The following is a 22,500-nucleotide window of genomic DNA, read 5'->3' on the forward strand; positions in this document are numbered from 1 at the left end:
TCCTGACCAAACCTGACATTGGGAAAGTCCAGGCTCTGTACATAATGAAATTGTTATATGTGTTACAATATAGTCTCATTTGTGACAAAATCTTTATCCAAGTTACAACAGTCTTTAAAATTAATGCACAACAGGGAAAATGCAGCACAGACTCCTGCAGGATATTAGCTGTAGTTCTCCATCATCAATACTAGATTTCATATTTTATTGTGTTCAATGTTATAGCAACTCATTCACTGCCAGCCATTTCCTGATCGCTAACGGCCTTCACTGCCAGCGTTTCTCACCGTTTTTACTGTTTTTTAAGAGTCACAGAACGTTGTGCGCTAGGATGATGTCGATGCCAAAACAACCAAAACAAAGAGGAGACTCACCTCTCACATCAGGAAGAATCCGTGTGTTTGGAGCGTTATCCGTTCTTTCATAATCTGTTGTCCAATTGTGATCGGCAGACGCTTTTCCGGTTCGCGCCTCACTTTTTTTACAGGAAAGGCCCAAAAAGATCTCCTAACACATGGATGGTCTGCTTCCTGATCACGTGACATGTGATGTATACGGATGAAGATCGGCTTCAGGGCTGAGATGTTTGTTCTCTCAGCGCGGGGGCTCGTTCTGATGCTCAAACAGTAAAAAAAAAAAAAATGCCAATGACGACTTTAGTCGTCATTGGCAGTGAACGGTTGGATCTAAAATGACGACTTCAGTCGTCAATAGCAGTGAATGAGTTAAGTTTATTTATTACAATTGTTAATAGCTTTTGTTTCAGTTTTGCTCTCTGATGAATTATTTGGAAATGATTGATTTTTGGTTTGTGTTCTAAAAGCTACATAAACAAATTACATCTTGTAAAACCTCCCATAATTCAGTCAGATTTCAAACATTTCATTTCAAGGTATTTAGTAGATGAAGAGGTTTTTTTTTCTTGTATGGTGCCTTCAAAAAGGTGCTTCATAGTAATAATCTCACAGTAATTTATGTTACATTAACAGACTAAATAACAATGATTCAACCTGCCCAGCATCCAAAACAATCTATACATTTTTACTGATTGATATTTATAATTATCATTGTGGAAAAACAATGTGTTTATCACCAAAAATAGCCTTTTTATATTCCTTTGTAATAGTACTGATAGAAAAGAGAGCCTTAAGTGATTCCCACAGACCCACTTAAATGAGGCTGCTAGCTAACATGCTACATTACTCACCTTCTTGAGGTTCATTGGGTTGTGAGGGGACACCTGCTGACATATCATCAGCTGCTGATTCTGGTAGGGACAAGGACGACAACCCATTTACCATAATTAGATGAAACATAGTTCCTCTTACTGTGGATATCAAAGCTAGCAAACAGGTTGAATTTAAGTAAGTAAGTAAAAGTTTATTTATATAGCGCCTTTCACAGATATAAATCACAAAGCGCTGTACAACATGATAAAGATCAGGGCAAATACCTCTAAACAATAAAAACATCAGAAAAACAATAGCAGTGATAAACGTAGAAAATAAAATCATGAGTATAAACAAAGTGAAGGTGTGAACCCGAACAAAGCCATCTTTTTGAAACATTTAGGGAGGGAACGCCTGGATGAAAAGGTGAGTTTTTAGATGATTTTTTTAATTTAACCACTCAACCAAACCCACCTTTCTTTGAGGAAAAACTGTGTGACATACTGACGCCCTCTCTTCTGCCTGTCCTCTTTCTCCTTTCTTTCTTCGACCCAGACTTTGTTTTTGCAAACATAGTTTTACTGCAGCCTTGGCGCACTCTGCTGTCTGACTGCTGCGTGAGCTGGCTTCGCCTGCTACGCGCCCCTCGGCCAGGTGGACTGTGCCATTTTATGCCGTTGGAGGGGGGTGTTCAAATTAATTAGTCAAAATAAAGTAGGGACCTCTGAATAAATATACATTTCATAAAGACTAAAAGATTGTTTGTTTAATGTCTTAAATGAGAAAAAATACTTCAAAGTAAAGTACTTGTGATTTTTAAACTAAATTTTTTTATTCAACTTTGAAATTTTTTGGGCCCCTGACAGCTGTGGGCTCTTAGAATCTTCCTAATCTTTCACCGCTTTACGGCGCCCCTGCCAACAACACACACACACACGCACACACACACACACACACACACACACACACACACACACACACACACACACACACACACACACACACACACACACACACACACACACACACACACACACACGAGCACAGGTTATATTGAGTGAGTGGGGTTGACGAGGGGGTTAAAGACTTCTGACAGAGGCTTATTGCTAAGGATTTTTTTTCTAAATGCATAAAGTTGTTGTGTCCGTCTGTAATACAACACCAAACCAATTAACATCACAAAAGCATGTAAAGGACTGGCAGAGAAATAATGATGGCAAAAAGTGCCTGCAGAAGCGCTTCCGCCAGATCAATCAGACGTGATCCTCTCTGCTTGTTTTCTGTCAGTCTGTCTCTTTATCTCAGTCAGATCTACGAGACGTCCATCTCATTCTTAATGATTAGAAACTCCAACTTACAAATTGTGCACACTCATAACCCATGTATTAACTAGACATCAAGAAAATCAATCCATCTCTAATGTCTAATGCCGTGCATTCATTTAAAAGGCTAAATGTGTGAACAGTCAGACTCCAAATAAATAATACAATTATAAAGGGAATTAAAAACTTCTGCGATGTGATCATGAAATAAAAATGTGATGCTTTTGCTTTGCGAATTATAGAAATGCATTGCTTCTGGTTTTGACAGCCAATACTGTTATTAGTTTTTGAAAGGTTCCGACCTAAGTTATCTCAAAAAACTAGATTATTAAAAACTAAGTAAATACATTTCCAGTGAACATAAAACGTGTGAATCTAGTGTAAAAACTCAGATCCATTACTGAGTAGAGTAGAATGGAATAGAATAGAATAGCAAGCACGAATTGGCAATAGTGAGTTCATGGATTGGGATTAACATTAAGGTTTCATTGCAATGGTGCATTCACTTACTGAAAAAAATTCTGAATTCTGAATTTCAGACAAGCTTCCAAAAACACCCATGCTAAATATTGATCAATTCTGATCACCAGCTGATTTTCTAACTTCTAATTATCATCACATTACTATATAAATATAATTAACTTACTTACCCTCACTGCTATCTACTGAATCATCTGATAATAATAAAAGAAAACTATTCAACTATTATGTGTACAAAAATATCTATTTTTCGTTAAATAATCCCACCTCTCACATCTATAGTTGGTGCAGAATGCTGTTGCACGGCTGCTCACTGGGATGAAAAAGATGGAGCATGCTACTCCTGTCCATTGACATATAAATATTGGACAATGGGTTTCCATAGACTCCAATAATAAAGGGGTGCATGGTGGCGCAGTGGTTAGCACTGTTGCCTCGCAGCACGAAGGTCGCAGGTTCAAAACTCGCCTTTCTGCGTGGAGTTGCGTGTTCTCCCCATGCATGTGTGGGTTTTCTCCGGGTACTCCGGTTTCCCCCACAGATCACAACATGCCCTATAGGTTATAAAAAAAAAATTGTAAGTTGCTTTTAGCGTCTGCTAAGCACATAAACATAAACATTTGTTATAACTGGGATGGTTTTGCTTACAGCTTATGAAAACCCCAAATAAAAAATCAATATATTTGACTCAAAACGTCACACTCTAGCTGAATCCAAAACTCCTGCAGATGGTTCCTGAGCCATGAGATTAAGTCTAAGTTGAATTACTAATATGAATAGACTTTTGCACCATATTATAATTTTTCCAATTTGACCTGTATAATCACTTTATTTCCTAAAAAGTTGTGTGTTCATAAACTATAAGTCAGATTTTCATCATTGGAGAAAAAGTACAATGAAGGCTTTTAATGAGGAGAAGCAATAGCTGAAGATGGCGAAACTACTTTACCCGATTTGACTGTTTTCATCTAAAATGAATGCATTTATATTAATTTTTTTAGTAGGATTCAGTGAAACATTCAGCATTGTTTCGGGTGTGAATACCATTCCTCCCTATAGTATTCATCTTTCCCTACACTATTGGACATATCTCTACATGTGGTTAGTCTAAATCGTGGCTTCTTTTCTCCTCTCTCTTTCCAGGATCCCTCCTTCTCGCTCCTCCTCCACGATAAGCTCCAGGTGCCAAACAGTTCTCGACGGGCCTGGAATGAGCGTGACAGTCGCTGTGATGTCTGTGCCACGCACCTCACTCAGCTGAAACAGGAAGCTGTGCGTATAGTCCTTACGCTGGACCAGTGGGATTTGTCTCCCACTTCTTCTCCTCCTGTTCTGATTGCACGATCTCATGGACCTACAGGACAAACAGGAGCATCTGGAGCACCAGGAGGCCAAGTATCACGAGAATGGTCCCCTTCATTTTTTCCCTCATTATCCTCTGCTACTGCTTCATATTCATCCTCACAATCACCTTCTCCAAGCCCGGGCCAGACCCCAACACCAAGCCCAAGTCATGGACCACCCAACCCAAGTCAGGGAGGTCCCTCAGGACCACAAATATCTAACTGTGTTTTAACAAACACACAACTTCAAGGAGCAGGACACAGACTAGGGTCCAAACCCAGCTCCTTGGGTCTGGGATCTGGTGTAGACAAACGGAGCGGGTCTCCCAGTGCAGCAAAATCTTCTGGTACACAGCAGCCACCTACTGGAATAAACAGCCCCACCAATAATGGTGGCAACAGCAGTAATAACAGTAGTGGAGCTGCCCTGAGTTCAGCTGCACTGCAGCAGAACCGGACCAACGGCGGGGTTATCCTCTATCCATATCAGGTATGATCGATGGATGTTTGTGTTTGTTAATCAGTGCTTTCAGTGCTGCATTTCCTATAAGGACATTGAAACTGTTGCCACAGAAACAGAACAGGACTTCTGTCCTTGTATAATTAGATATGAAACATATAGGGACAGGAAAAGATAAAAAACTCAGAGTTAGTTTCAGATGTTCCTCCTTTAATCATAAATAACATCAAATAAAATATTATCATACATTAAAATATCCATTGGTTTATTCCAAAACAACACAAAATGACACAAAGCCTGAAATATGAAAAAAGATAATTAAAAATATGTTGTTTTTATTTGACTTATTATATGATCTGTTTTACTATATTGTCTAATTATATAACAATACAGAAACAAAATTGGTACTTGCCACCTGTAGATCCTCCACCAGAGGGCAGTAGTAATGCATGGAAAAGAACAAAGCAGGCTTCTGATGAAGGTACTAATACTGATACTCCATCTAAATGCTTTAAGGTCAGAAATGACTACAAGGGGTTACCTTTCTAGAAATCTTTTCATCTAAAAATATAATTTTTACAAAAAAAAAATTGTATTTCAACTCTGCATTTTTACCTATTTGGCGTCGCTTTTATCTTTTCAATGCATCAGTCTGCTGCCATAGCAACAGCACGGATTTTACCTGCAGCCTTTAACTGGATGTTCTCAAATTGAATTTACCTAACAGATTAGATAAATGTAAGTTTTCTATTTAAAATGATGATGATAACCCAAACCCTAACCCTAAGATTAGGTTTAATGAACCTGTTTGTATAATGTAGTAAGCCACTTTGGACACATTTTCAACACACTTTAACTCTTTACAAAAAGTTTGACCTCCCATCACCCCAAAGAGATTTAAAAGAATCATTACAAAAACAGTTTTCAAGCTATGAACCCATTAATTCCTAAATTTGTTGATGAATGAGTCTTCTTGCCTTGAGATGAATCCCTCTTCACAGGAAGCAAAAACACTTAATGTCATAATAATAATAATAATGCATTGAACTTATATAGCACTTTTCTAGACACCCAAAGACGCTTTCACACACTCTCACATTCACACACTGCTAGTGATGGTAAGCTACTTGTAGCCACAGCCGCCCTGGGGAGGTCTGACAGAGGCGAGGCTGACCACCACTAACACAGGCAAGTTGGGTGAAGTGTTTGGCCCAAGGACACAACAGCAGGACACCCCTGGCGGGAGCTGGAATCGAACCCATGACCCTCCGATCATGGGGCAACCCGCTCTACCACCTGAGCTACTGCTGCCCCAAAATGTAAAATGTCCACAATTTGCACCAACACACACACTCACACACACACACACACACACACACACACACACACACACACACAAATATGTCATTTACAAATCAGTTATGTAAAGGTGGGTGGAGAGAGGGCTTGAAAACATCGCTCAAACTTTAAAAACGATCTACCGCTAAAAATAAGCATTACCTTGAAATTCCTCTGAATGTACCAGTACGTATATCACATACACTAAATTATTTATTACTCAGGCTTATACTGGAGTCTCTTACAGTAGACATTGGACAGAGGGATTGGTGAATTTTCAAAAAAGGTTTATTGGATCAGCATGAATGACTCAACCTGTAAATCTGTGTGGGCTCTAGGCAGGAAGCGTGTTTAAGTCTCTGCATCATTTAATTGAGTCTGTGCTTGTGTGTGTGTGTGTGTGTGTGTGTGTGTGTGTGTGTGTGTGTGTGTGTGTGTGTGTGTGTACGTCTTTAAGGAAGTTGCACCAAGACATTTTTAGAGCAACAACCAATTAGAAAAAAACTCCAGCACTCTGCATGCTTGCTTCATTTGCACTAGTGACCCAAATAATAAAGGTTTTAGCCCATAGCTACCAGTCTGACTCATTGTAATACTGTTAATTTTGTTTAATGTCTCTCAAAGCATTTTTATTATTTACAAACAAAGTAGACACAATAAAACGACAGAATAAAGCAGGCAATATTTTTAATAGTTCAAAACACCAAATCCAGTAGGTAATTTTTCCTGATCAATGAGACAATCCTGTCTATCTAAAAAAGAAAAAGCTAATTTTAAACACACCTTTTCAACAACAGTCAACTTAAATGTTTTCCTTTATAAATATTTTTAATAATCAAATCTTCTCAAGACAGAAGTAAAAAACCATCTTAAGCTTGTATAAGAGCTTCAATTGTTACAGCCGTAGTAGAGGGTCTGAAATGAAATATGGAGGAAGAAAATGTTTTTGAAAGAGAGGAAGTGAGAATGAAAAGAGGAGGATGGTAGGAGGGAGAAACTGCCTGAGGTGAGGTGTGGTCTAGAGGTGTTTAGGAGGGAGGCAGGAGGGCTGAGACTCTGGGGGAGATCCAGAAATGAGTGTGTGTGTGTGCGCGTGTGTGTGTGCGCGTATGTGTGTGTGTGTGTGTGCGCGCGCGTGTGTGTGTGTGTGTGTGTGTGTGTGTGTGTGTGTGTGCGCGCGTGTGTGTGTATGTCTACCACAGATGTAATAATTCATACAGTGATAATGAGAACTCTGGGGAGTCTGTGTCACACAGCCACAGTTCTCCCTCACTTTTTACTCTCTTTTTCCATACTTGCTCATGTCCATTTTCTCTTTCTTCTGTAATATTTCTATGAACAGTCACTGGAGTTGCCTTGTTATCACTGGTTAGGAATATATTACTCTGAAGACTTGTTTGATTGAGTATCTTTTTTCTAATTTCAATTCATCTCAAATTTCACTTATTGAATAATTGCTTGCTTCACCATCCATGTCTTCCCTTTATCTCACATTGTTTTCATCCTAAAACCGTAATTATCAAATGTTGCTATCTGCAGGATTCTTATGATCGTTTCCCCTAAAAACATTGTTTGTCTTTTATGTTATGTTTGACCATAAGCTATTTCCTTAAGCAATGGGGATTACAATATCATTTAAATTGCAAATTAGTAGTAAAATCAATATTATGCTAATACTGTCCGAATTTGTTAATGTTTAACTTTTTATTCAAACACCCACCTCTATATGTTTTTAAGCTAAAAGCAAGTTATGTACAAGTTAAATGGAAGTCTGCGGCAGCACAGTGACCAGCACCCCCATAGCCCCTTTATACCACCATTGCGTAATTTTTTGTTGAAAGGACACAATTGTGCCACATTACAGCCACGGTCTGACCACTTGTAAATGACCTAAGGCTCCCTGATGCCGGCTTGGCACAGGGGCAAATTTGTGGCATTGTTTTCTAAAAGAGGCTAATGAGGCACATGGACTAAAATAAGCTCTACCAAATGGTTTACCTTCTTATTTAAGGTCTAAAGAGATAGTTCAGGTTGGAATGTTATAATTTAACTAACATTTTACTTGTTGTAAATAATTCTGTGAATGAATTTAGTTCAGAGATGAATTGTGACCGGATTAATGAGCTAATGGCTAGTTATAGTAGGGCCAGGACCAAAGTAGACTGCTGCTACCCAAAACAATACTAACCTCAAAAATATGATTCACTAAAAAATAAAATATTTAAAAAATGTTACACTCTTGCCAATTTGTGTGCTAGTGGGGCATCTCTCACAGTACAACAGAAAACCTGTGCCAAATTAAATTTGCAGCAGTATAAAAGAACAAACATTTGAGATCGTAGTTGCGCTGCATAATGCAGTGTAAGTATACCATCATTGCAACAATCAACATTAATTTAGCATTTGCATATTTTTTAATGTCATTAAGCTTTAGATTGGAGTTGATTTTGTAAATAATCCACTTTGGATCTGACGTCTTCACTGTTACTTAAAAGTGAAGCTACAATGTCTTGTTTATTGGCAATGCCATGTTTTATTTTTGAATAACTTAATTGACCTAGTTCACATAAGTGAGTGTGTGTGGGTAGCTAATAAAATGGCATGATTATTTACTGGTATTTGTGAGAAACAGTGTTGGGAGTCGGAAAACGAGCCTTTATGTCTCCATTGTGCATTTGAAATTGATGCTGCTTCAGCAGGAAAAGAAGAACACAACAATAAATCACTGTGTGTGGTTTGAGGGAGCTGAGGTGATCAAAAAGAGTAATTGTAAGGAAAGATGAAAGGGTGAAGAGATTTATGGGCAAAAGAAAAAAGAGGATGAAGAGGAAGCTTGAAATAGAGAGAGGTGCTGGAGGAGTTGTTCCTGGGGCTTTTGGGTAAGTTTGGATCATTTTCACAACACTGATGCATACCAACACCTATTCAGCATTTCTGAGAGCACAAAACAGGGAGCACTCCTCTTTAACAAATAATGAAACTGAAAATGAATTCACGGACTGACAGGAGCTTCAAAGAACACAACCAAAAAACATATGATTCATTAGAAATGGGTGTCTCATTTTCTTAAAACGAATTTCTGTTTATTTAACACAAACATCACCCTCAGCTGAGAAGACGGAGAGAACTGGAACCTCCCTGCACCCGATACTAAAATCTGACTGTGTCAGCACTCTTAAGAGGCAGCAACCTCCACATTGCACATTTATTACGATTCTCTTTTTGTGTGGGCTTATAAAAGGTCTGCGACAAATAGAATTAACACAAAAGATTTCAAGCTAACATCCTAAATGGAGTCATGTTAAAATTACTCTCAGCTTCAGTTAAGGTTCCCTTGGCATTTTTAAAACTCACCTTAAAACATTATTTTTCTCAGGTTTTTAATCCTTAACTGTGGTTTTAACAACCCATTTTATCTTTCTTCCTTTGTTTAAAGTTAAATTAAAGTCCCATTAGCCATCACACACTGATGAAAGTCATCTCCACACCTGACCCATCCTCGTGGGAGTGGTGAGCTGCAGCTGTGTCTCGGGAACTATTTGGTGGTCTAACCCCCCAATCCAACCCCTTAAAGCTGACCCTAAACTTCAAACTGTTGGTGTTTTTTAAACTAGTTGCTAAATGTGAAGTGCCAAGAAGAGCATTGTTGATTAAAGATGGTGTTTATTTTAATAAAAATACCAAGCATTGTGAGTTTTAACTCAGAAATAACAGTAACAGCTCTGGGTGGTGAGACAGGTGTGATGGAGTGTGAGAGTGCTGTACCTCATGTCCTTTACATCCCTTTACATCTTGATCAAAATTATTGGTACACAAATTTATTGGGGTTCACTGAACACATCACAGTGATTGGTTTGACCCTCTCGTCACTTTTTGCCTCAAAATGTTTCTGGGCTGTGATCCAGAGATCAGTTCTGGGGTTTATTTTTGTTTTACATTTTGTTTAATACTTTCTGTGTTAGTAGCAAAATTCCCCATTTGTTTAACAGCATCCCTTTCTAGATTAGAGACTCACTGAGCTCCCAGTCCGTCTCTAAGCTCCTAGAACTCCTTCAGATTGCCAACATGAGTCCGTATAATCTGTATTTCTACATTTCCAGACTGTCATCAGATCTATTTTAAAGAGTCTGCATGGCATCAATAGTAGAAGCACAGAGACACGTGGTTCAGAGGGGAGTCTTCTGGTCCTCCAATGCCAAAAGGAAACTGATTAATAAATCAGCCTATTTGTCAACACAATCATTCTAATCTGTGATCAGCCAATTAGAAACTCAAAAATAGGTTTCATTGTCAGAAATGAACCTGACATAAATTTTGTTGGTGCTTGACAAGTCTTCATGTAGAAATATTTACATCAAAAATTAGGAATTTTAAGTTAATTGGATAGTTAAAAATGTGCAATCTCGTATAGGCTCCAGTGGTGCAAAAAGTATTTGGCAGCCACCAATTGGTCCAACAGTTGATCTCTTCTCCCTTTTACAGTACAGTACAGTCTTGTCCCTGGTGTTCTTACACAGTCCTCTGGTCTTGGTCATGGTAGAGGATGGACAGGTGTTTCTATAACAAATTCAAACAGGTGCCATCAATACAGGTAATGAGTAGAGGACAGAAGAGCTTCTTAAGGAAGTAAAAACCCCTTTACACCAAGTGCTGAAAAGATGGGTAGAAAAACAGAACAGAGAGAAAGAGAGGGTGGTGACGAAGGTCACACTAAAGCCCAGTTTTCAGCTGCTTTTTAAAGGAGACCACTGATCTCAGGCTCAGGGGGAAAGAGTTCCAGAGTCTGGGGGCCACAGCAGCAAATGATCTGTCACCTTTGGTCTTTAGCATGGTGCTGCACAACCAGTAGGCTTTGATCACTGGACCTCAGGGACCTGCTGGGGGTGTAGGGACTAAGAAGATCACCAATGTAAGATGGTACTTGTCCATGTAAGGCCCTATAGACTAGAACCAGGATCTTGAAATGAACCCTGAAGTTGACTGGCAGCCTATGAAGCTGGAGGAGAAGCGGGGTGATGTGGGTGTAATTGGAGGACTTGTTACAGTAGTCTAAGCGTGAGGAGATGAAGGTGAGGATAACTGTCTCAAGTTCAGAGTGAGACAGAATGGGACTCAGCTTAGCAATGTTCCTGAGATGGAAGAAGGAAGAGCGAACAAGAAAACTAACATGAGAATCCAGGGTGAGAACTGGGTCAAAGGTCACGCCAAGATTCCTGACGGAAGGTTTGGTGTGAGAAGCAAGCTGACCAAGAGAGTCTCTGACTTTGGGAACCAGCTTGTCTGGGGCACAGATGAGGATCACAGTCTTATCTTCATTCAGCTGTAGAAAGCTCCCAGCCATCCATGTTTTAATAGAGTCTAAGCAGGTGTGTAACAGCTGCAGCTTAGACATCTCATGGGGCTTAAAGGAGATGTACAGTTGGATGTCATCTGCATAAAGATGGTAGGAGATTCCTTTGAAGGAGCCCAGATGTGCTGAAGAGGAAGCAGATAGAGGAGGAAGAGCAGAGGCCCCAGCACAGAACCTTGTGGGACACCATGGGTAAGGGAGGTGGTGGAGGACCTAAACTTGGAGACGGCCACAGAAAAGGAGCGCTCAGAAAGATAAGAGGAGAACCACTCCAGAGCAGTTCCTGATAGGCCTACCCAGTCTCTCAGCCTCTCCAGTAGCAGGTGATGGTCAACAGTGTCAAAGGCTGCAGTCAGGTCCAGCAGGACCAGAACAGAACAGTCTCCTGCATCACTGAGTCAGAAGGTCATTAGAGACCCCAAGAAGAGTTGTTTCAGTAGAATGAGCTCTACAAAAATCTGACTGGAAACTATCATAGATGTTCTGTTCATCAAGAGCAGCTGTGAGTTGTTTAGCCACAACCTTTTCCAAGATCTTGGAGATGAACGGAAGTTTAGAAATGGGTCTGAAGCTGCTATGGAGAGAGGGGTCGAGACTCGGTTTTTTAAGAAGCGGGTGGATTACAGCGTTCTTAAAGTAAGCAGGGACCTGACCAGAAACCAGAGAAGCATTAATTATAGAAAGCACTCTGGGACCGATGGACTGAACTGCACGTTTAAACAAAGATGAGGGTAAGATGTCGAGGGGGCATGCAGAGGTCTTCATAGAGTTAACTAGTTTGGTTAACTCAGGCAAAGAAACAGGAGCAAAGCTATCTAGGATGATGGGCCTGGTTGGAGTCGGGAGAGGCAGCGATAAGGCTGAAGGAGAGATGCTAGATCTAACCTTATTGACTTTGTCCACAAAGAAAGACAGAGAGTTCTCACAGTCTGTAACAGAGTGGATGGAGGCTGTAGGAGAGGCAGGAGAGACGATGCTGCTGATTGTGTTAAACAGCACCTTGGGGTTCCCTTTGCTCTGGGACACCAGGTTGGAGAAATAGGAAACCCTAGCATCTCTGACTGCAGAGTTAAAGGATGTCAGAAGATCCTTTAGGTGCAGCAGATGGACATGGAGATGGGTTTTCTTCCACAAGCGCTCAATTTTTCTGCATTGGCGCTTCAGGCTGCGAAGTCTGTCAGTAAACCAGGGAGTAGGGTTCACTGCAGGAACTGATCTGGTTCTGACAGGACAGATGTTGTCCAGAATGGAGAGGCAGTACTCGTTAAACTGAGAAGTTAAGGAATCTGGGTCGTTATCAGAAGAACAGGGTGGATCAAAAGCAGCAGAAAAATTGCTAGCTGTGCTCTCATTAAGAAAACGAGAACTAACCATACGGCGAGCAGGAGGTGGGGACGCAGAAACTGACAAGTTAAAGAAATGCAATGGTGATCTGAAATATAAACGTCCTCAGTACAAACACTGTCGGCATTTAGACTCAGGGTAAAAACAAGGTCTAGAGTGTGCCCCCTGGTGTGTGTGGGGCCAGAAACATGCTGGGTAAAGCTGAAGGTGAAGCACAGGCATTCTGAACCACCTGTAGACGGTGCAGGGAGGTTCTGCTCAGACACACGAAAAGCGAGTTGCAGTAGTCTAAGTGTGAGACGATTAAGGTGTGGCTAACAGTCTCAAGTTCAGAGCGGGACAGAATGGGACTCAGCTTTGCAATGTTCCTGAGATGGAAGAAGGAAGAGCGAACAAGAGAACTGACATGAGAATCGAGGGTGAGAGCTGGGTCAAAGGTCACACCAAGATTCCTGAAAGAGGGGTTGGAGTGAGAAGAAAGCTGACCAAGAGAGTCTCTGACTTTGGGAACCAGCTTGTCTGGGGCACATATGAGGATCTCAGTCTTATCTTCATTCAGCTGTACAAAGCTCCCAGCCATCCAGGTTTTGATAGAGTCTAAGCAGGTGTGTAACAGCTGCAGCTTAGACATCTTATGGGGCTTAAAGGAGATGTACAGTTGGATGTCATCTACATAAAGATGATAGGAGATATCTTTAAAGGAGTTCAGGGTGTGCTGAAAAGGTAGTAGATGGAGAAGAAAGAGTAGAGGCTCCAGCACGGAACCTTGTGGGACACCATGGGTAAGGGAGCTGGTGGAGGAACAAAACTTGGAGCCAGCACTGAGAAGGAATGCTCAGACAAATATGAGGAGAACCACTCCAGAGCAGTTCCTGATAGGCCTACACAGTCTCTCAGCTTTTCCAGTAGCAGGTGATGGTCAACAGTGTCAAAGGCTGCAGTCAGAACCAGCAGGACCAGAACAGAACAGTCCCCTGCATCACTGTGAGTCAGAAGGTCATTTGAGACCCTAAGAAGAGCTGTTTCAGTGGAGTGAGCTTTACAAAAACCTGACTGAAAACTATCATAGATGTTATGTTTATCAAGAACAGGTGTGAGTTGTTTAGCCACAAACTTTTCCAAGATTTTGGAGATGAACAGAAGTTTAGAGATGGGTCTAACATGTCTCACTTCCTGTCTGGCTCATGTAAATTCTTCATCTTCACAACGATCTCCATGTGGCATCTGGAAAGATTCTGCATCTGGATCTGCTCCGCTCCACAGCTGGTGTAAATGTTCAGATTGAACTCAACGATTTGAGGAAAGTGCACTGAATCCGATCTGCATCCATTCTGCCGTCTGTGTAAATGAGGCTTAACAGGCTTGTGAGGGCCAGGATTCTTTTTTGTTTATAGGTACTAAATACTTATTTTCTGCACCATTAAATAAATAACTTATTTTAAAGTCATACAGGTAAGTAAATTGTGTTTATATAGCACTCATCACAAAAAGAGAATCAATCACAAAGTGCTTCACATAGATCAAAAACAAAACAAATCATAAAGTCATAAAATCATAATTATCTTAGTCTCTCACTGTTGAAGTGATGAAAATTACAGACCCCTCATCTGTGACAATAAAATATAAATCTAATCATGTCCAGCTGCAACTGACTTGGTTCACTGACACTGAAGGCAAGAGTTTTTACAGATTTAACACTGATAATCTCCTCCTTTCACCTCATGAGAGAAGTCTCCTTCATCTCATTTTTCTGTTTTAACGAGTAACCTCTTCAGATGCACATCCAGGTATGCTCATAACTTGCTTCATTTCTGTATGACATAAAGATCAAATTAAATAGCATGCAATTGCACAAAGGAGTCTGGTATACAAACCATAAAGGTATCTTGTTTACAGAAGGCAATTTATCAATGCAGACTGCCACCCGATTTGACCCCAGGAGCCGTAAATATGAGAGAGAAAGCGAGAGAGAGAAGTGCATACACACAGAGACACCCAAGGACGTACAAAGATAGACAGCAGACATTTAACTGGCACAAATGCTACAGTTCCTTTATTAGAGCATGTAAGTATAATTTAAGTTCCCTGCTCTGTGGCTCTAGGCGGACCATAAAGAGCTGTAATCAATAATCCATACTGGTGTCATGGAAGATTCACATCCACGAACACAGGGGCGCTCAAATCCCTTCTGCACACTGAGACTTACAAATGCATTGATGTGTGTGTCTGTGTAAAGTCATGGAAAGGGTCTTAATGTTTAAAGCAGTGCAGTCATGACCAGAAGGGTGGAGAATGGGGGATTATTGTGTCACAAAGTTTTTTATAAGGGTAATAAAGAATGATAGGATCTATTGTATTTAATTACAAAATCTCGCTTTGCCTTCAGTCTCATGCATTCACAGCGCACAGAGAGTCCAACAGGCACATGAACTATCTCCTAAACTTAAACCAGTTGTCAGATCTGAGCACCACCAGTGCAGATCTTGCTCAGGAATGGAGGCAGGTAAGTGCGAGTGCATCTGATTCTGCACGCATAATGAAGACAAGACTGGCCTGTTGTCAAGAAGAACAACAAACAAGCCACTTCTCTCTGATATTCTGTTAAAAGTCCAGAGATGGACGGTTCAGGTCTGGAGGAAAGTCCTTTTATCTGATTAATTCTCTTTCTGAGGGTTTTGAGCAGTGGACCATTCATCTGGGGTTTTTTCTTTCAGCCAAGGGAGTGGACTCAATCACAGTTAAGCCTTAAAACACAAAGTATAAATCTAATCATGTCCAGCTGCAACTGACTTGGTTCACTGACACTGTATGTATGCACTTCTCTCTCTCTCTATAAAACACAACCATAAAAAAATGTACCTAAAGATCATCTGAGAGGAACTCCTTTCAACCACCATAGATGAATGGTGATGAATAATGCCGTTTACATCATGATGCGCCAGAAATGCTGAAGTGACAACTAAGTTGCTCAGGAGAGAAAACATCAACAGGAAACTCCTCAGATATTAAGATAATTGAGATTCTGTGGCCAATATTGCAAATATTAACTTTTTGAAGAAATAAAACCAATGCAATGATTTCTAAATGCCTTTTCAAAACATAATGCAACACTCACATTCTTACTTTCGCTCAACTTCTGCAACTTAAATTTAATTTGACTTTACTTTGATATTTGCATAATTACTAAATGTAAAGTCCCCATCCACTGTTTTTATTTTGCATTAATAATAATTTATTTTGTTATCCTTTTGTCTCCATTCTTCTCATCTTTAATCACCTTTAGTAAAAATCTCCCCTCTTTTATCAGATCTCCCAGATGATCACTGAGGCCTCGAGAGAAGGAGTGAGTGAAGCTGCCCTGAACCGCTACAACACACACTCCCCTGCACACACTAATTCACCCTCACACACCAGCTCTGCCTGCAACACTTCAGCTGTAACCACCACAGCACCGACCTCCACCTCTGCTGCGGCCTCCTTCTTTGCCAGGTAAGATACTTTTCACTCCATAACACCTCATCCACACAGTGCCTGGTTTCCACACCGAGTTGTTTTCCCTCAACGATCAGTTTATTATCTTGAAATAGAATAACAAAAAATTTTAAATGAAGTGTACAAGTTATTGCAAAACTCAATTTAATCTCATTACTACTACTTTCAAAAGACTTACTATAGGGGTCTGCAACCTTTACAAATGACAGAGCCATTTCCCTCCTCAGTCCACCAAAATAAAACTTGTTTAGAACCACAACTGTTACATAGGAAGTGTATTGCATTGACCACAAAAAAATAAAAGCTCTGCTTTTCTGAATTAACGAGATAATATTTTAGAAAAACAAAGAAAAGTGTTTTTTTATTTCTCAGATTTCTGAGAATTTCAAGAAAATTCTGAGGAAAAACCTTCTGCATTTTGAGACTAATGCCAATGTGCAAAGACCTAGTCTGGACATCCTACAGATGTGGTCTGGACCAACGGACTCAATATACCGGTAGACATGATCTGCATGCCCATGTGATGTTGGCTGTTTGCAGGGAAGTTGGGATTGTGATTGTTGTACTTGTTACAATGACAATAAAAATGAACTTTTTGTTGCTATTTTTAAAAAAAATCAATTTTTTTCTTCATTTTTTGTCATAAAAAGAATATGGGTGTATTTTTTCTATAGGATCTTGACATTTGCAAAAAACACATTTTTACCATTATTTTTTTGGGAAAATTCAACGTGGTTGTTCCATTAAGAAACTTCAAATCTGTTTAAACCGCCATATTAAAAATTTTGATTTCTTAATCAGTTTGAGCCAGTTATTAAGAGCCTTTTCTGGGGATCTAAAGAGCCACTTGTAGCTCCAGAGCTGCAGGTTTTAGACCCTTGTTTAGTAGCATTTTGTGGGATCATCCTCACTGGAAAAATGGTAATTTCATTTACTGTAATCATGATGTTTAGCGCTCCTAAAACATCTCTTTTTTACGGCTCTGGTAGGAAATTTCTCAATTAGTCAGATAGATACAGAAGAACAAACTGACAAACATTCTCATTTGAAGATAAAGTTAGTGAGAAAATTGGTGCACTTGTGTATAAATCAGCTCTCCCCTCATCAGTTGTCTGTGCAATCCAATCTGGAGGAATGCAGAGCGGCACAATATAAATAAGACACAGATAATATGGGTGCATTATTGATGAAAAACATGGCAAGCTGAAAATGAATGAGTGAATTATTCATGGGTGACACCAGAGTCTGAGTGTGTCACAGTGTCTGAATGATCGCTGAGATGTCGACTCTAATGAGCTGCTTTAAATAACATTTTAAATGATACTGATGCTTTCTCTCCTCACTCTCACACCTCTTCTCTGCCCACTCACATATAATTAAATGTGTGTGTGTGGGACTGATGTAAACACACTGCGCTTCCGAGGGGAAGATATCAGGCTGTCTGTCTTTCTAAATTCTCACATGCAGCCCATAAATCACATGACAGCATGAGCAAACCCATGCATGAACCCCTGCACTGTCAAGGTATCAAGGCTGTTTGGCACCAACACACACACACACACACACACACACACACACACACACACACACACACACACATCTGTTTGACATTTCAAATATACAACCAGCTGTCTTAGGCTCGGATGGTTTAATGGTGTTCGTGTGGGTTTGTGTCACATATTGCTTCAGACTCTTTCTCCAGTTTTATAGTGAAAACAGACTCCAGGTGGATCAAAAGTAAAAATAAAAAAGCAGGTTGGAGAAGTCTGTATTTGTAATAATATTAGTGTTGGTCTGCAGAAGAGGGTGTGCTGGGCTGTGTTCGCAGATATCAACATGCCTACAAATGTAGTTTCTTTACTCTGCTCCAAAGCAGTTGATGAGTGTGGCTTCTTTTCCCACAAAGAAAACCAAAACCAAAACGTGTAACTACAAACCACATCAGAACATTTAGTCAGCTTATATTTCTTGCTAAAAGCAAGCCCAAACTGCCTAGTTTCACTTTCACCATTTTATTCCGCAAACGGTTGAGCAATTTGTAATATCACTGTCTTAACACACGCTCACGCCACACCTCTAATTTCTCACATTGAAAATCAGACCCCACCTCCACATCCGCCAGAGACTTAGAGACAACCCTGTGTCTGATTGTATGTAATGGGGACAAGGATGCAAAACTCTCTTTTTGCACCCTTTTGTGCTGCCATGTGGGTCTCTACTACTTCTATGAACACTCCAAACAGGAAAAGAACATCCATCTATTTTCTGTCAGTGTCTGGTTTTAGGAATTTTGTGCTTAAAACAAGTTGTTTCATAAAGTCCCCATTTGTCATGTCACAATAACTCTCCCCAAATTTTCGACACTGGAGGACCAGTTGGGGGGCCCCTCCCAGATATCTGAGTTCTTCCCCTCATAGCAACCAATCAGGCCATGTATGGGTGTGGCCAGAAACAGCTAATTTTTTATGCATTTGCGAGGCAGCATATGGTTTGCTTTGAATATAGAACACGTTTAAAGGAAAAATATGTTCCAGGTAACAACAGCTTTTTAGAAGTTATCTACTCAGTAAATAAGAATCAGTCTCACATTCAACCTCACTGAACCTGAGTCAATCTCTTTTTCTTGTAATTTATCACTATCTAGTTTTTTAATCAATTGCATGCACATGGTTTACAAATCCATACACATAGATTTAATAAACAGAGGCAATGGATTTCCTATATTATTTTTTATTTCCAAACAACTGATAAATGGCTGACTTTGTACTACTGCTTTGGTTGCTATTTAAAGCTTATCCACATGTTGGATTTTACTTTAACATTTTCTCTGTAGGAACATACTGTAATTAGGAAAATTCATGCATGTTCAATCATATTTTATTGGAGTAACTTGTCTTAACCCAATCAGGATTTGCAAGTAAGTGTTCCCTAATGTATAGAAACATTTGCAAGGTTCTCAATTTCCTCACAAGTGGCAGGGACTTGCTGTTGAACATGTTAAAAAAACGTGGAAGATAAATGGGTAACAATTTACAATAAGTAAAGTAGTACATTATTAAGCTTTAATAAAGTATGAAGAAGAAGAAGAAGAAGAAGAAGAAGAAGAAGAAGAAGAAGAAGAAGAAAAAGAAAAAGAAGAGGAAGAGGAAGACGAAGAAGAAGAAGAAGAAAAAGAAGAGGAAGAAGAAGAAGAAGACAATCTTTTATTTAGCGCCTCTCAAGATAAAAATCACAAGGTGCTTCACAAGAACAAAAACAATAATATATATATATATATATATATATATATATATATATATATATATATATATACACTCAACAAAAATATTAACGCAACACCTTTGTTTCTGCTCCGATTTTTCACGAGATGGACTTAAAGATCTAAAATTCATTCCAGATACACAATATTACCAATTCTCTCAAACGTTGTTCACAAATCAGTCTAAATGTGTGATAATGAGCACTTCTGCTTTTCCTGAGATTATCCATCCCACCTCACAGGTGTGCCACATCAAGATGCTGATCCGACATCATGAGTAGTGCACAGGTGTACCTTATACTGCCCACAATAAAAGGCCACCCTGGAATGTGCAGTTTTGTCTCACAGCAAAATGCCACAGATGCCACAAGTATTGAGGGAGCATGCAATTGGCATGCTGACAGCACGAATGTCAACCAGGTCTGTTGCTCGTGCATTGAATGTTCATTTCTCCACCATAAGCCGTCTCCAAAGGCATTTCAGAGAATATGGTAGTACATCCAACCGGCCTCACAACCGCAGACGACGTGTAACCACACCAGCCCAGGACCTCCACATCCAGCAGGTTCACCTCCAAGATCATCTGAGACCAGCCACTCAGACAGCTTCTGAAACAATTGGTTTGCATAACCAAACAATTTCTGCGCAAACTGTCAGAAACCATCTCAGGGAAGCTCAACTGCATGGTCGTCATCCTCATCGGGGTCTTGACCTGACTCCAGCTCATCGCCGTAACAGACTTGAGTGGGCAAATGCTCACATTCGATGGCGTCTGGCAAGTTGGAGAGGCGTTCTGTTCACGGATGAATCTCGATTTACATTGTTCAGGGCAGATGGCAGATAGTGTGTGTGGTGTTGTGTGGGTGAGTGCTTTGCTGATGTCAATGTTGTGGATCGAGTGGCCAATGGTGGTGGTGGGGTTATGGACGAAGAAATCTGTTATGGACGAAGAACACAGGTGCATTTTATTGATGGCATTTTGAATGCACAAAGATACCGTGATGAGATCCTGAGGTCCATTGTTTTGTCTTACATCCATGAACATCACCTCATGTTTCGGCAAGATAATGCACGGCCCCATGTTGCAAGGATCTGTACACAATTCTTGGAAGCTGAAAATGTCTCAGTTCTTGCATGGCCAGCATGATCACCGGACATGATACCCGTTGAGCATGTTTGGGATGTGCTTGACCGGCGTATACGATAGTGTGTACCAGTTCCCACTAATAGCCAACAACTTCGCACAGCCATTGAAGAGAAGTGGACCAACATTCCACAGGCCACAATTGACAATCTGATAAACTCTATGCGAAGAATATGTGTTGCACTGCATGAGGCACATGGTGGTCACACCAGATACTGACCGGTTCTGAGTCCCCAGACCCCCAATAAAGCAAAAAACTGCACATTCCAGGGTGGCCTTTTATTGTGGGCAGTATAAGGTACACCTGTGCACTACTCATGATGTCCGATCAGCATCTTGATGTGGCACACTGTGAGGTGGGATGGATTATCTCAGCAAAGCACAGGTTCTCACTATAACACATTTAGACTGATTTGTGAACAATGTTTGAGAGAAATTGTAATATTGTGTATCTGGAATGAATTTTAGATCTTTAAGTCCATCTCATGAAAAATCGGAGCAGAAACAAAGGTGTTGTGTTCATATTTTTGTTGAGTGTATGTTAGAAGATTTCAAAAATGATTGGAGAAAAGAAAAAAATATGTAAGGAAAGGGAGAGAGAAAACGAATAGGAAAGAGGGAAATCAATGGATTCCAGGAAAGGCGGAGTAAGAACAGAATAAGGAGAGGGTGATGCAGATTACGCCAAAACCAGCTTGAACAGGTGAGTTTTCAGCTGCTTTTTAAAGGAGACCACTGAGTCCACTGATCTCAGACTCAAGGGGAGAGAGTTCCAGAGTCTGGGGGCCACAGCAGCAAATGATCTGTCACCTTTGGTCTTTAGCCTGGGGCACAACCAGTAGGCTTTGGTCACTGGACCTCAGGGACCTGCTGGGGGTGTAGGGATTAAGAAGATCAAGAAAGTCTGATGGTGCTTGTCCATGTAAGGCCCTAGAGTCCCAGACCAGGATCTTGAAGAACTGTCTAGCCATATTATGTAATTCATTACTATCAAACACCCCCACCCCCCACTCCCTGCCCTTTGTTCATAACCTTAAGACAACTAATGGGCCATTCCCATCTGTACCGGGTCGGCCCGGGCCGGGTAGCGTAGGTTGTTTACATATCTGGGTGGCCTGGTATTTTTCCGGGCCAACCAAAGCTCATTCTCAGCCCTCTTCTCGAGGGGGTCTACTTCAGGCCGACCAGGGCCAACACACCCACTGCTGACAGCAAATCCACACCTTCCATTAGAGCAAGCCTCTGATTGGTGGGTAGAATCAGCCCACATGGGCTTAAGGCAAGGATGTGTGGAATCAACCGGGCCAGGCTGGGGCCGACTGGGGCTACCCGGCCCAGGCCGACCCGGTACAGATGGGAATGGCCTATTAATAGTTAACAATACCGGGGAACATTAATAAAGGGACCCTTTGTTTATTAATCCTTATTAATGAACTAAATAACACAAATAAAGGGACACTTATTGTAAAGTGTTACTGATAAATGTTCTCTCAAAATAGAAGTGGTAATTTTTTGTACGTTCTTGCTGTGTTTGTCTTCATATTCCATTTTTGGTTCTTTTTTAAACACAGACAAGGTTTTTCTTTACCTTGCTGATGGTTTCGTTTGCGGCTGCAAACACCTTCAGAGCTGACAGTGATGGTGGCTGGACAAAAAATGTGGAGTCGTTTACGAAAACCCATGCAAACTCTGCGATGAAACATACATAGGAGAAAGCGGATGCCAACTCAACACCCAAACAATAGAACATAGAAAGGAGTGTGAGAAAGAAACAAGTCGAAGACACACAAGAGCAGCAA

The 22,500-nt window shown here is 40.5% G+C and overlaps 1 protein-coding gene across 3 annotated transcripts in view; it reads left to right on the plus strand.

Annotated features, from left to right (window-relative positions):
- The window catches only part of kif26ba (kinesin family member 26Ba), a 135,915-nt gene that overhangs the window by 35,425 nt on the left and 77,990 nt on the right, over positions 1–22,500 (plus strand). For all 3 annotated transcript variants that reach the window (XM_070554797.1, XM_070554798.1, XM_070554799.1), the window contains exons 3-4: positions 4,115–4,804; positions 16,114–16,295. In XM_070554797.1, coding sequence (XP_070410898.1) covers positions 4,115–4,804; positions 16,114–16,295 — 872 coding nt within the window. The remainder of the gene's footprint in view (positions 1–4,114; positions 4,805–16,113; positions 16,296–22,500) is intronic.

Source organism: Nothobranchius furzeri, chromosome 9, assembly GCF_043380555.1.
Source record: "Nothobranchius furzeri strain GRZ-AD chromosome 9, NfurGRZ-RIMD1, whole genome shotgun sequence".
Taxonomy (NCBI): domain Eukaryota; kingdom Metazoa; phylum Chordata; class Actinopteri; order Cyprinodontiformes; family Nothobranchiidae; genus Nothobranchius; species Nothobranchius furzeri.